The 12,690-nt window shown below is 38.3% G+C and overlaps 1 protein-coding gene across 6 annotated transcripts in view; it reads left to right on the top strand.

The window, feature by feature from the left end:
- Positions 1-12,690, top strand: part of PCDH7 (protocadherin 7) — a 971,513-nt gene that overhangs the window by 26,788 nt on the left and 932,035 nt on the right. The window contains exon 2 of one of the 6 annotated variants that reach the window (XM_089678386.1): positions 2,042-2,103. The exons of the other annotated variants lie outside the window; for them this stretch is intronic. Within the exon in view, the coding sequence (XP_089534512.1) occupies positions 2,042-2,059 (18 nt within the window). The 3' untranslated portion in view covers positions 2,060-2,103. The remainder of the gene's footprint in view (positions 1-2,041; positions 2,104-12,690) is intronic. 6 annotated transcript variants of the gene reach the window in all.

The raw sequence follows: 12,690 nt of genomic DNA, 5'->3' as shown, positions 1-12,690 counted from the left end.
AACATTTTAAAATTGTCTCCAGAAGGAAAATAAATGGGAAATCTTTAAATAAGAACACCTGTTCCTGTGACAAAAAAAAGAGGGAAATTCTCCTCATTTTGGGGAGATTTTCTCTCACTTTCTGCTGCATCCCCTGGATAGAAAGTGGAGGGAAATCCCACTAATAGGACTCAGAACTAAGCTAAGCTCTATACAAAATTGGAAAAAATAGTTTTGGCTATAGGTTGTGACTAGTTGAATTAAAAGATGTTTTAAATCATTACAGCACACATTGCATTTCTGTTTTGTATAACAAGTAAAATAAACAGGAAATACATTAAATGTATTTCTCTTGCCTTTTTGTAACTTTGCAATTTGTATGCAGGATAAAATCCTGAAATTAAGTCCGGAAATGTATTCCATCATTTCCATGATAAAGTGTTCACTTTTTAACATTATCATTGTGTCAAAGTTTATCTGGCCGCGTTTCATAATTTGCCGGAGTTTAGTGTCGTAGCATGCGTTTTTGTTTGTGGTACGTGTGCATATTGTGAGATGCTTCTTCACCAACCATCTGGGTATAATTACAATCAAGACAGTAATGTTAGAGACAATGAAGGGATATGAAATACCACTTAGCAAAGAAAGTAAGTAAAGACAGGAAAAAGAGAAAGATATAGCAGCTGTGAGCTTGTATTTAAAAAAAAAGAAAGTATGCAAAAAATGGAACATACTTTCTGATTACATAGCAAAATAATGGTCATCCTAACATTCTTACTTTTTATTAGTGAGATTTCCTTATATGATAATATAGTGAACATACTATACTACACTTTCAGAATTTTAAATAGATTTCACCTCTGTAGAATGCGCTATCTGCTATGGTCTCTTGTAGGGGATCTCTGTGGGCTGTGCAACATCCTGTAGCAGTGAATAGTGGAGAGAACTCTGCCCTTTCCTCAGGGGTGGGCAATAATACCTGTAGATTATGTATCAGAACTACAAACATTTCATCACTGCCTCACATAACTTTATGTTTTTATTTATTCAGTTTCATCGTTCATTCATTAATTTGCATTTACATGTTATGCATATATTTACAATTAATGAGAATCCCATTATAAATAAGAAGGGTTTTATCACCACCTCACTTCTGTTTTTTTTTATTTATTTATTTGTTTATTTATTCATGGTTTGTAATTATTTTACTCTTAAAAATGAACTCCAGGCAAACAGCTAAATAATGAGATCAAATATATACTGTATATGAGAGCTTTTTTACATGCCACACATCACAGTTATGTCTATCTAAGTCGAAGACCTGATTTATCTTCACTGGTGTTAAGTTACACTTAACTATACATGCAGGTCTTGTTCCTCCTTTAGCCTTTGACTGGACAGTGAATGGAGAAGCAGCAGACTCAAGAGATCATCTCCCTGTCACTCTTCTTTTTACCAGCATGTCCCTTGTTAGCATATGAGCACTTCAGCAAAGCTGATTGTCTGCTTGTGCTGCTTCTCCCTCTCCCAGTCTCAGCTCTGCTGTTCAGGCTTAGGTACTTTCCCTGCTTGTATTTTAAGGCTGGCAATAGACGGTTTGAATCTCGGCCCGTGTATAGGGAGGCTGAATGTACCAAGTTCATCGATCAATCAACTTGGGTACAACCAGCCTGCCTTATTTGCTTGCAATTATCACTCTCTTCTCCTGGTGGGGATGGCTTCTCCTGCTTGCCCCCTGCCTAGAGAAGACAATAGCTTGTCAGGAGGGATTCCCCTGTCAGCACTGTTTGATGGAGGAATCATGATCACAGGAAAGAAATTCACACCCTCTATGCTCTGACTAACAAATGCATTTAATTTAATTATGATTACAAAGCTGCATTGTTTTGTATCTTGTATACCTGCCTGGAGTTCAATTTTAACTATGATCCCATTAGAACTAGAAGAGTTTCATCACCGCCTCACATAAGTTTATTTTTTGGGGTTTTCTTTGTTTTTATTTGTTCATTCGTTTCCATTTATGTTTTGTGCATATTTTCACTTTTAACATTTTCTTTTCCAGTCACCTTTTTTTTTTTGATTTCATCATACGGGCCATATCACCTGGATCAAGTGCAAAAATTGGTACGTAATTTTAGCCCCTTGGATGCTAGTATTTCAAGCTTTATATTCAGCATATAGGAATCTTTCTATCCTAAACTCTTCTGTTCCTAATATACTGCTTTTATATTATAAAAATATATATTTGTCTATAATATTATATATATATATATACAATATATATATATATAATTTATTTCTGTTTTATGATGACCAACTGAGTCTAATATACTTTATTAGCATTCAGAGCTACATAATGAAAACACTTTTCTATAGTCTGAACACCTCAAGTCTCTGGCGGCTTATTGTAAGCTCATATGCAAACAGCTTCTCTTTTAATGCTAGGCCTGAGATTGTAACCACAGTAGCAATAGAATCCATTTTCGTTTCAGTCAATATTGCTTTAGTGTGTATGCATATAAATATATATACGGTATCTTTATGTGCTTTCTTTACGCTCTGTTTGTATTTGATGTTTTTAATGATACCAGAGATCTATTACTCCAGAAAAACACATTCCCATCGCTCTTATTGATCTGTTATGTCTGTTTTACATAATCTTTTTTTTCCTTAATCCAGAAGGGCTTTCCCATAGAAGCTGTTGAAATATTTTGTGATTTGGTTGATAGTGGAGTTGATTTATGAATCCTGGAGAAAAGGCAGAGCACCTGCAAGAAATTAGATTAAATATAATAATTTATATGACAGATTGGTATGTACAGCTGCTTTGAATTTGCGTAATTCGTCCTAAATCAGCCAGTATAGTGCTGGTGTATTACACTACTCAGAACTGGATGTATTTACTCATAGCCACCACTCATCTTTTAGGACTGTTTTAGATCTGATTGATGATTGCGGAGAAGTAACTCTGTTAGGTCAGTGTTTGTACAGGACCACAATATTTAGGCCCCTTTCACACAGCGCATCCAATTGGGTCCACCTGTCAGTTATTCAGGCGGACCTAATTGGACCCTCCATCCTCCCCTATGGACCAGCAGTTGTAAACAGACTTGTGTCTGTTTACACTCACCTACTTCCATTCTGTTGCAGTCTGTAAAAAAAAACTAAGAGGGATCCATCCCCCTCCATCTTGGTGGATCAGAGGGCAGTGTAGTCCATTTACTCCTGCCACCTATAGAGCAGAGCGGACTCTGCCCCTGTTCACTCTGCAGAAACTGAGCGGACACGGCCTGTCTTTCACCCGCTCTGCTCTGATCAGCAGAAAACGGAGTTCATCCTGTCTGAAAGGGGCCTTACTGTTCCTTCCAGTTTTCAGTTTGTGGTATAATCAGGCCAATGAGAAATAGAGGAAACCTATTTTCTTATTTATTGAGGTGTTTTGATAGTCCATTTATAAAAGGACTGCATAGTGCAGTGTGCTGCAACATACAAAAACAAATGCTTTGAAGTGCACTGCATTGTGGTTTGAACACTTTAACATCTTTAAGGAGAACACAAAGGTCACAAAATGGGGGAATTAGCAAAGTTTCCTACATCATTATAATGGTGCTACAAATTAGCGCACGTGGCGCTCTACACAATAACAAAGCTGATTGACCTGTTTCGGGTCTATCGGCATCATCCATGGCAGTTTCTATTTCAGAGGAAAATGGAAGCTGACACAGGATCAACACCTAATTAAAAAATGGATATCAGCAGTTTTCAATATAGTGATACCAGGTATGACCTGGTGTACGGAATTTGAAATGTCTGCCAGTAACCTAGAAGACATCTTACATGTATTGCTCTGCTGATGCAGTAAAAAAACAACATGGACAGAGCCTGCATGTAAGAAGAGTTGAAATTGAATTGCCAGGCCACTGCTAAGAGGTCCACATACAACTTTATTCCATTAAAGGTGGGGGGTATAATTTGAGAAGTAGCCAATGTGTTTCGGGGGTCTAAGTGCCCCCTTCATCAGGGCTTGAATGGCAACAAAGTGAGCAGATTAGAAGTGAACTGGACCTATAATGATAATTATTCCAGTGTGCATTAACAGCAAAGGCCTGATCAGCAGCTTGTTTGGCAGTGGAGATCCTATGGAGATCCTCTGGGGTATAGAAGCCACCTGCCCAGGAACCAGATCATTCACACCAACATTAATATAATAGGATAACAATACCAATGGAGTGTACCTGTGGGTCCAGTTCTGTTAAATAGTTACATAGTTAGTCTGGCTGAAAAAAGTCCACCTAGTTCAACCATAAACCAAAAAAAAAGTTATAATCCTATACTCACAGTTGATCCAGTAGAAGGCAAACAAATCTGGCAAAGCATGATCCAATTTGCTCCTCCAGGGGAACAAATTCCTTCTTGAACCCCCGAGAGGCAATCAGATATTCCCTGGGTCAACTTTACCTATACATGTTAGTATCCAGTTATATTCTGTGTATCATGGAAAGAATCCAGGCCTTTTTTAAAGCAATCTTCTGAGCTGGCCAGAACCAACTCTTTAGGGAGTCTATTCCACATTTTCACAGCTCTTACTGTGAAGAAACCTTTCCGTATTTGTAGATTAAATTTCTTTTCCTCCAGACATAAAGAGTGCCCCCTTGTCCTCTGTGATGACCTCAGGGTAAATAACTCTACACTGAGTTTACTATATGAACCACTGATGTATTTATACATGTTGATCATATCCCCCTTAATCTCTTCTGCTTAAGAGAGAATAAATTCAGTTCCTCTAATCTTTCCTCATAGCTGAGCTCCTCCATGCCTCTTATCAGTTTGGTTGCCCTTCTCTGTACTTTCTCCAGTTCCCAATATTCTTTCCACTTTCCTCAACTGTTAGAGCCTGTATATAGACAAACAGGCAGGAAAGCTCCTTTCAGTGTCTACATGCCTAACTGTTAACCTGGGCAAAAACAGGGTTAACAGCATTTCCCCTCCCCCGCCCCTCCTCTTTCTCAAATGAGCAAGGATTAGTGACAAGGAGAAGGAACTGGAGCAAGCAGCTCCAACTAGAAAGCAGAGCATAGGAGAAAGGGATTGCACATTACTTGTTAATTAGGAGCAGGATCTGCTCTTTTTTCTCAGTTTAGAAGAGTGGTGCAGTATTTATGCTAGAGCTACACTTTGTTAATTCCCCCTAATGTGTTTAATTTACCAAAATATTGCCCAAAAATATTGCAACTTATTTAAATGCTTAAAAGTAAAATAAATTAAATTGCTAACTTTTTATGTTGTTACAATGTGTCTATCCTTATCCTTTTTGTTGGAAAAAATATATACATAAACTAAATAACTAACAAAAGTTAATATTTAAATGTATATATATAAATACATGCAGTATATATAAACTGGTAACATAAAAAAGGTTACAAAGCTATTTTCATGCATACCAATTTTATGCGCTTCTCTTTATACTCCCCAAATGCTCATTATGTGTAGGTTTTATAAGCTCTACACTGGTTTTATGTAGCCCCTGTTAATTTGTGTATAGCATCTACAGATAAAACATTGTGCAGATCATTCATTATATTTTGTGTCACCAGCCATCCTAGATATATGGAAAGTTTACTTGTAGACACACTGATAAATACCGTTACTATCCAATAAGGGATAAGGGTTATGTAAGTGTCAGTTATTGGATGATAAATCACACCCCTTGTAAGAGCCCTAGTTTTTAATTAGGCCATTGAGACTTTCACTCTGATAACTGAAACATGGCTACAGTGTGCTGTTATTAGATCACAGTTTAAAAACTAGTGCATGTTATAGATTTTCATAAATACTAAAGCATTAGTATCAAGGAAAATAATAGTCCTATTTGTAAAGCAGAAACAAAGAAAACTGTTATAGGGTAGCTGTCATGGTGGAGGGATACACTAGCTTGTTATTGTTTTATCTGGAGTTTCTCTAGTCTGTCCCCAACTGACCGGAACATAAGGTCAGGTAGTCACTAGTACAAGCTGTTTATTTATTAAGGAAGCTTTGGGACATAGTTATTTTATACTGGAAGTAGAATATGTCTGGTTTTAAGTATCCTGAAAGCTGATATTTCAGAATCTTTAAAGTGTTCTCCAGCCTAAAGAAAAACTGAAACCCAATCACACCTATTATAGTCCCTTCCAAAATGTATATTTTCTCAGTCTATGGCTAGGTTCAGGTTACAGTTTTAGTGGTGTATGTTTAAGCTAATTGTGCCTACATTTTACATGCAGTACAATCCATCCTTATGTATGGTGCATTTTGCTGGAAGCAACATCAGTGATGCAGCTATTAGTTGTTTTTTTTTAAAGAAATGTGCCAAAATATAGAGGTATAAGTGTAAAAACCTTTTTGGTGTCCTTCAGACCTTTCTAGTCCATAGCGGTGCATTAAAAGACAAGAATGGCCAAAACGTATTTGGTCATACCTTTCTTGTGGGTCACAGGAGTTCACTTACTTTTGCCCACTCCCATGGCCCAGAGTGAGCTGATATAAGCTGACATCACAAAAGTGCTCCAGGCTCTGGAAGGATCCCAACTATATTCACGGGATCCAGCCAATTGCCTAATTGACAGCTGGCTCCAGCTCTCAGCATGTGGCTGAGAGCCGAAGATGGCTACTCCCACCCCCGTCCTGCCCAAACTTACAGTTCCTGCTCTCTGCTCTGAGCAGACCAAGAACTAATCTTGTGATTGCTCAGTTCTTGGTTTTAAAGCTGACATGACACAGCTGCAGCATCCCATCAATGCTGTAGCGTGGAGGTGAATATGAAGGTGTATTGTTTTTGTACTCCAAACTTCTCCTTAATATTTGGCATTTCACACCTCAACACTACATTAAGGCCCTCTGACACAGGTCGTACTCCGGCAGCAGATCCGCCTGCTCAGCAGGGAATCTGTCTGCTGATCCCCGCTGAGCAGGTGGATGACAGGTCTTATGCAGAGTAGACATGGACATAGCCTGCTGTTCTCTATGGGGAGGTCAGATGGAAATGGACAGACAGTCCATTTCCATCTGTCTGCCATTCGATCCTCCAGATGGATGGAGAACAGATCCCCATCCATCTGTTTTTAGCGGACAGGATCGGATGTCGATATGTGTCCATTGACATCCGCTGCTCCATAGCGGACAGTAGAAAGTCCAATCAGGTCCTCCTAAAAAACTGACAGGCGGAACCAATCGACCGATGTGAAAGGGGCTTAAGACAGCAAATACATCCATTATACTATATTTCACCAAATAATTTAGCTGATAAGGACTCCTTTAGAACTAAACCAAAAATTATTCTGTGTAAAGGTGCAACTTTTTTTGCTTTATAACATAGTTATGTTGGATGGTAGATCCTATTGTGCAGTGACCACATGTGCACATGTATGCCCAAACGCGTTTCTACAGTGTCTGTACAATAACACTTTTTAATCTCATATACGCCTTAGATATCAAACATTAATAGTTTGCAGATTTGTGCTTTCTTAGGTAAATCTGTATGTAAATCTGTGAAAAATCAAAAATCTGATTTCGAGCCCAGGTTTTAGTCATATTCTAAAAAACTATTTTATTTCAGCCTTATCATAAAGCTAAATAGTCTCTCCTAACAAAATCTGTAAAATGATGTGCTAGTCTTTCCATCCATTGATGATATGTTGCCAGCACACCAACAAGCTTGTTTCAAAGAGATGATCACATGCCTGAAGAAGGGTCCCTGTGTGTTTGTCTATGTGATCCTACATGCATAAAGAGCTTGGCACTTTAAAAGAAGCTTGTCGGTGTGCTGGTGACATATTTTGTGTTGTAGTCAGGAGTCATTGTAGCACACCCTTAATCACACGCCCTATCCCAGTATGGTGTCCAGGAGAAATATATACCACAAGTCTTGCCATCCAGACACCGGGAGCTCCTCCTTGTACTTGGGTTGGCCTTGCTTTGACAGGCCTCCCGAAGAAAGGGGTCTTCTTGATGTTGGCCGGGTGGATCATAAGTAACCCAGTCCCTATCAGGAGCCTTGCACCCTGGGAGATCAGAGCAAGGATCCTTTCTCTTCGGAGGAGAATCATGTGTAAACCCTGTGCACTTTTTTGCGTGCTTCACTTTTTTTTATGCACCGGGTATTCATTTTTGTGAGTGTGTTTCTACACCACAGAGCTTCAAATAAATAACCACATCTAGCAGAAGCACCACATGGTGTACCTCCAAGCACATCATAATGTATCAGAAACATAGTTTGGTCCAGAACACACCACTAGCCTTCTGATGGGCCATTTTATCATTAAATGGCATTTTTTTCCTTTTGTCTGAGGTTCAGCTTTAATGGAAACATGTTATAGATGATAACAGAATTATACATATACAGGCACAGAGGATATGTGCAGATAAAATTAAAACTAACTAAATAAATGCAATTAATATATTACTTGAGACTAACACACGTTCTGTGTCAGTGTCTGTACATACAGACTTGGTCTTTCAGCAATACATCCTCCCTGTTATTCTATCCTGCAAGTCGATTGACTTCAGATTCCCCTACAGTGCCAGTACTCATGTAGGGATAATAGCGGCAATTTATACCACTTGATGAGCAATTTGGTGCTCTTGTCAACTTTTTACTGGTAAGGTGATTCTCAAATCATCACAGCAAACACTTCTGGCTCTCTCTCCCTCGTCTATTTTTTTCTTATTGCTTTTCATCTTTTCACACATTTTTATTGGAATCAGGTTTTGAGAGAACTATTATTAATAGCTATTAGTGATATAATGAGTGAATTTTAAATTCGATGGGAGAAGAGAAGTCTAAGAGAAAGTAGAATAATAGAGAATAAAAGAGCAAGGGGAGGAAGTAAGTATGCAAAAAAAGGTAAGGGGAGGACGCAAGTATGAAAACAAAGAAGGGACAAATAAAAAGTGAAAGAAAGAAGAGAGAGTGAAATAAAATATTAAAATACTACAACAGAGAGGAGAAATGAAGGAGGTAGTAAAACAGAAAAGGAACAGAGAAAAAGAAGGAGGAAGGGAGAAAGACAGTGGAAGAAGTATGACAGCAGAGAAAAGAGATGAAGAGGAAAGATGAAAGGGAGATTGAGAAGAAGAAAAGAAAGATGATAACAGAGAAATGGAAAAAAGGAGAGGATTTAGAAAGGAGGAAGTGTAAGAGGAAGCAAGTCTGCCAACAGAAAAGGGGGGAGGGAGGAAGAAACAGAGGGTACCAGAAAAAAGGAAAAATTTCAAAATAAGACCTACTTGAAGGAGAAGTAGGGTCAAGGCTCTTTTGCCCTATTTCTCATGTAGGTCATAGAAGTGTACTTTGTTCTGGACTCCTGTGACACGTATTCAGCCGACATACATAACCTTGAACTACTTGTAACCAAAATACATTTTTATTTATTTCAGGTACTTATATAGCACCATCAATTTTCACAGTGATTTACATTTATATTGCACATTCACATCAGTCCCTTCCCTCCAGGAGCTTACAATCTAAAATCCCTAACACACATTCATACATACACATATGAGGGCCAATTTAGACAGGAGCCAATTAACCTACCAGCATGTCTTTGGAGTGTAGGAGGAAACCGGAGTAGCTGGAGGCACGCAGGCAGGCACAGGGAGAATATGCGAACTCCAGTTAGGTAGTTCAGTAAAACATATTTGACACAGATTAAAAGACCATGGATCAACTTAAAGTTAAGCTATGGTCTTTCAATCTGTATGTTACCGCATATGTTTTGCTAAATAAAAATACTTATGTATTTTGGTTATAAGCAGTTTATGGTTATATACTGTTTATATGTGTTAAATCCTGTATTGAAGTCATGTAGTCCCTTAAGTAGGTCTTATGTTGGTGTTTTTCCTTCTGTTATACACCACAAGGACTCTGGCTAGGATGCCAAGTTGTTCTACTTTAGATGTCTAGGACTTGTCGAACTTCGATCCATGTATGGCCAGTGTGATTGAATCTTGTTGGTATAATTTCCCTTGATCAGCGCTGCAGACTATAGACTGCAGTGCTAATCTGTATATTCTGACTGCAGGGAAGTTTCCCTGCTGTCAGTAAAATGACACAGCAGAGAGGATTCCCTTGTCCATACTGAATATGTGGATGGGGGAATCCAGTGTTTTTTTTGCAGTCCACTGGCTGAACAATAAACTGACCCATATATGGCCAGCTTTAGGCTTTGAGTCAGCTTTGTTTCAAATTTACTAACAGAGAAAAGTAAAATAAAACAGTAGGAAGAGAAATGAAGGAAAGAAGGAAGTACAACAGAGAAAGGGAAAATAAAAAGAAGAAGGAGGTAGTATTATAACATAGAAAGTAACAATAAAAGCAAGGAGTTCAGAAGAGAAAAAAATGAAAATTGAAAAGAGGGAGAAGGAAAAAAAGGAAGGAACGAAGACAACAGAAAAAGGAAAAATAAAGAGAGAATATAGGAAGGAGCAGGAAGATTAAGAGAAAGGAAGGCAGTATAACTACAGAGAAAGGGAAAATAAAAAAGAAAGTAGAAAGGAGGAAAGGATACTGAGAAGAAGAAAGCTTGACAATAAAGAATTGGGGGGGAAAAGGAAGGAGAAGGGAAGAGAGAAAGAAAAGGCTGTATAACAGAGAAAAAGAACACGAAATGAGAAAGGCGAAAGTGTTTTATTGATGGATTCGCTTCTTTAAAAAAATACAACCTCAGGTTTTCACTCTAATTGCTTGTAACCATGCAAGTGGATTTGCTCTGCAATTTGCTACAAACACGTCAGTACGAGAAGAATCAGGATAGAGGTGTCAGTGACATCCCCGTATAACAGTGTGTGTAATTCTACCAACTAGACTCCCTTGTCCCAATATTATCGAATGGAACAAAAGATTGGAGTAGCTCTTAACTATTTCTCATGCATGCCTCACTAATTTTCCGAGGGATGATTTACTTTTTCATTATATGTCCTCTCTCTATGGAAGTCTTTTTGATTCCCTCCCCTGCTATTCGAGCAAGTCATAAACGGATGAAAGAAAATTCTCAGCTAAAGCTGTTCGGGCTCTACTATAGCCATGGCTGCTCATATTCCCTTTTTTTCCCTCAGAGGATAAGATCACTTACAATTCAGTGTGAAGATCAAACGTTAAACAAAAGCTGCTCTATTTTGGCACAGTGTATAGGCCCAGCTAACTTGTGGTCTCATCTAGTACATTTCTTCATTGTGAAATTCCTCAAGGCCACATCATATTCTTATTAACCGGTCTTTTTTATATTCATTAAATGAAAATTAATAGAAATGAGCTGAACTCATTTTATATATAACTATATATTTTCGTAGCCTGAAATTTAATTGTGCACATGTAATATTATTACTGAAAGGCTAGAAATAGGCGCCTCAGTCATTATTTTTCGACATAATTTCTTTTAATTATTTTTAAATGCGGTCAAGCATTGGCAGTGAAGATTCAGCCATCACAGCTGCAGGTTATAGAAAAACTGACATGTAAGTAAATGACAGAAAATATATTTGCCACATTTGTGAAGTGCACCCATGACCCTTGGCTTACATTGAGCCATTGAAGCTAATTTACTAAATGAGTTGAAGGCCTTCACACAATAAATTGTGTAAGTATTCACTTCATTGATCTAATCATGTGAAAAGCAGATTCCTGTTTATTTTTTTCTGCGTGTGATTGAATAATTTAAGTTATTCACACAATTTATAAATTTGCAATTTTACAAATCCTTAGTAAATCAGACCATTTATGCCACCTAAACCAATCATTGAGCTAATTTAAGTGTGACATCACTAATGGAAACATTTAAAAATGTTACTGTTTATGGAACTAGTGCCTTAAGGTGATGTCATACTTGACAGAACTCCAGATTGTTAGAGCAGTCCCATGTTCTGGAATCCAAAGAGCAGGTGGCCACCTCAGGCAACACTTATGGAAGAACAATGGAGGGCGGCACTGAGGCCTGAGTGTCCGTAGCTTACACTCTCTCCTGTGTATGGTGCACAGCACTATTGCATAACATCATTGGTTGCTAGGATGCCATTGCTTGCTTCATGATAAAAAACAATGAAACTGTGTGGCCTGGCCTCCAGCAACCTAGCAACCAAAGATGCTGTGCGGCTGCCAACATTCTACCAACCAATGATGCTGTGTGACTGCCAGCATCCTAGAAACCAGTGATGGGAAATGGTGGTGCTGAGAGGTGTCAAAAATGGCTGGCTGGACGGATCTACTTATGTGCACTTTTCACTGTGTGCTTATGTAAACCCAAATATGTTCAGAGTCACTGTCTCACAGGTCAGTGACAAACCATGTCTGTTTAAAAAGGCTCTTTGTTTCAGAGATGAGATGGAGAGCACTGGCTATATCTTTAGATAAGCATACAGTATGGAAAGCAGTCAGTGACAGTCTGAATTGGTTGTTCCTATGGCTAAATTTCAATTTTGACAACTGCAGCCCCTAGTCTTATGTTGCAGGTAATTAAATATAAAAAACGAGCTCTAAGCAAAAGAAATTTAATCTCGTTTTGAGACTGTGGAATATACTCCCTCAAGAGTTGGTTCTGGCCAGGTCAGTGGACTACTTTAAAAAAGGCCTGGATTGTTTCTTAGATACACAGAATATAACTAGATACTAACATTTATAGGTAAAATTGATCCAGGGAATATCCGATTGCCTCTTGGGGGATCAGGAAGGATTTTTTTCCC

The sequence above is a fragment of the Staurois parvus genome, unplaced genomic scaffold (assembly GCF_062004578.1).
Source record: "Staurois parvus isolate SC_StPar_1 unplaced genomic scaffold, SC_StPar_1.0 ptg000204l, whole genome shotgun sequence".
NCBI lineage: Eukaryota > Metazoa > Chordata > Amphibia > Anura > Ranidae > Staurois > Staurois parvus.
Note: the sequence above shows the minus strand (reverse complement) of the source record. Positions and strands in the feature narration are given on the sequence as shown.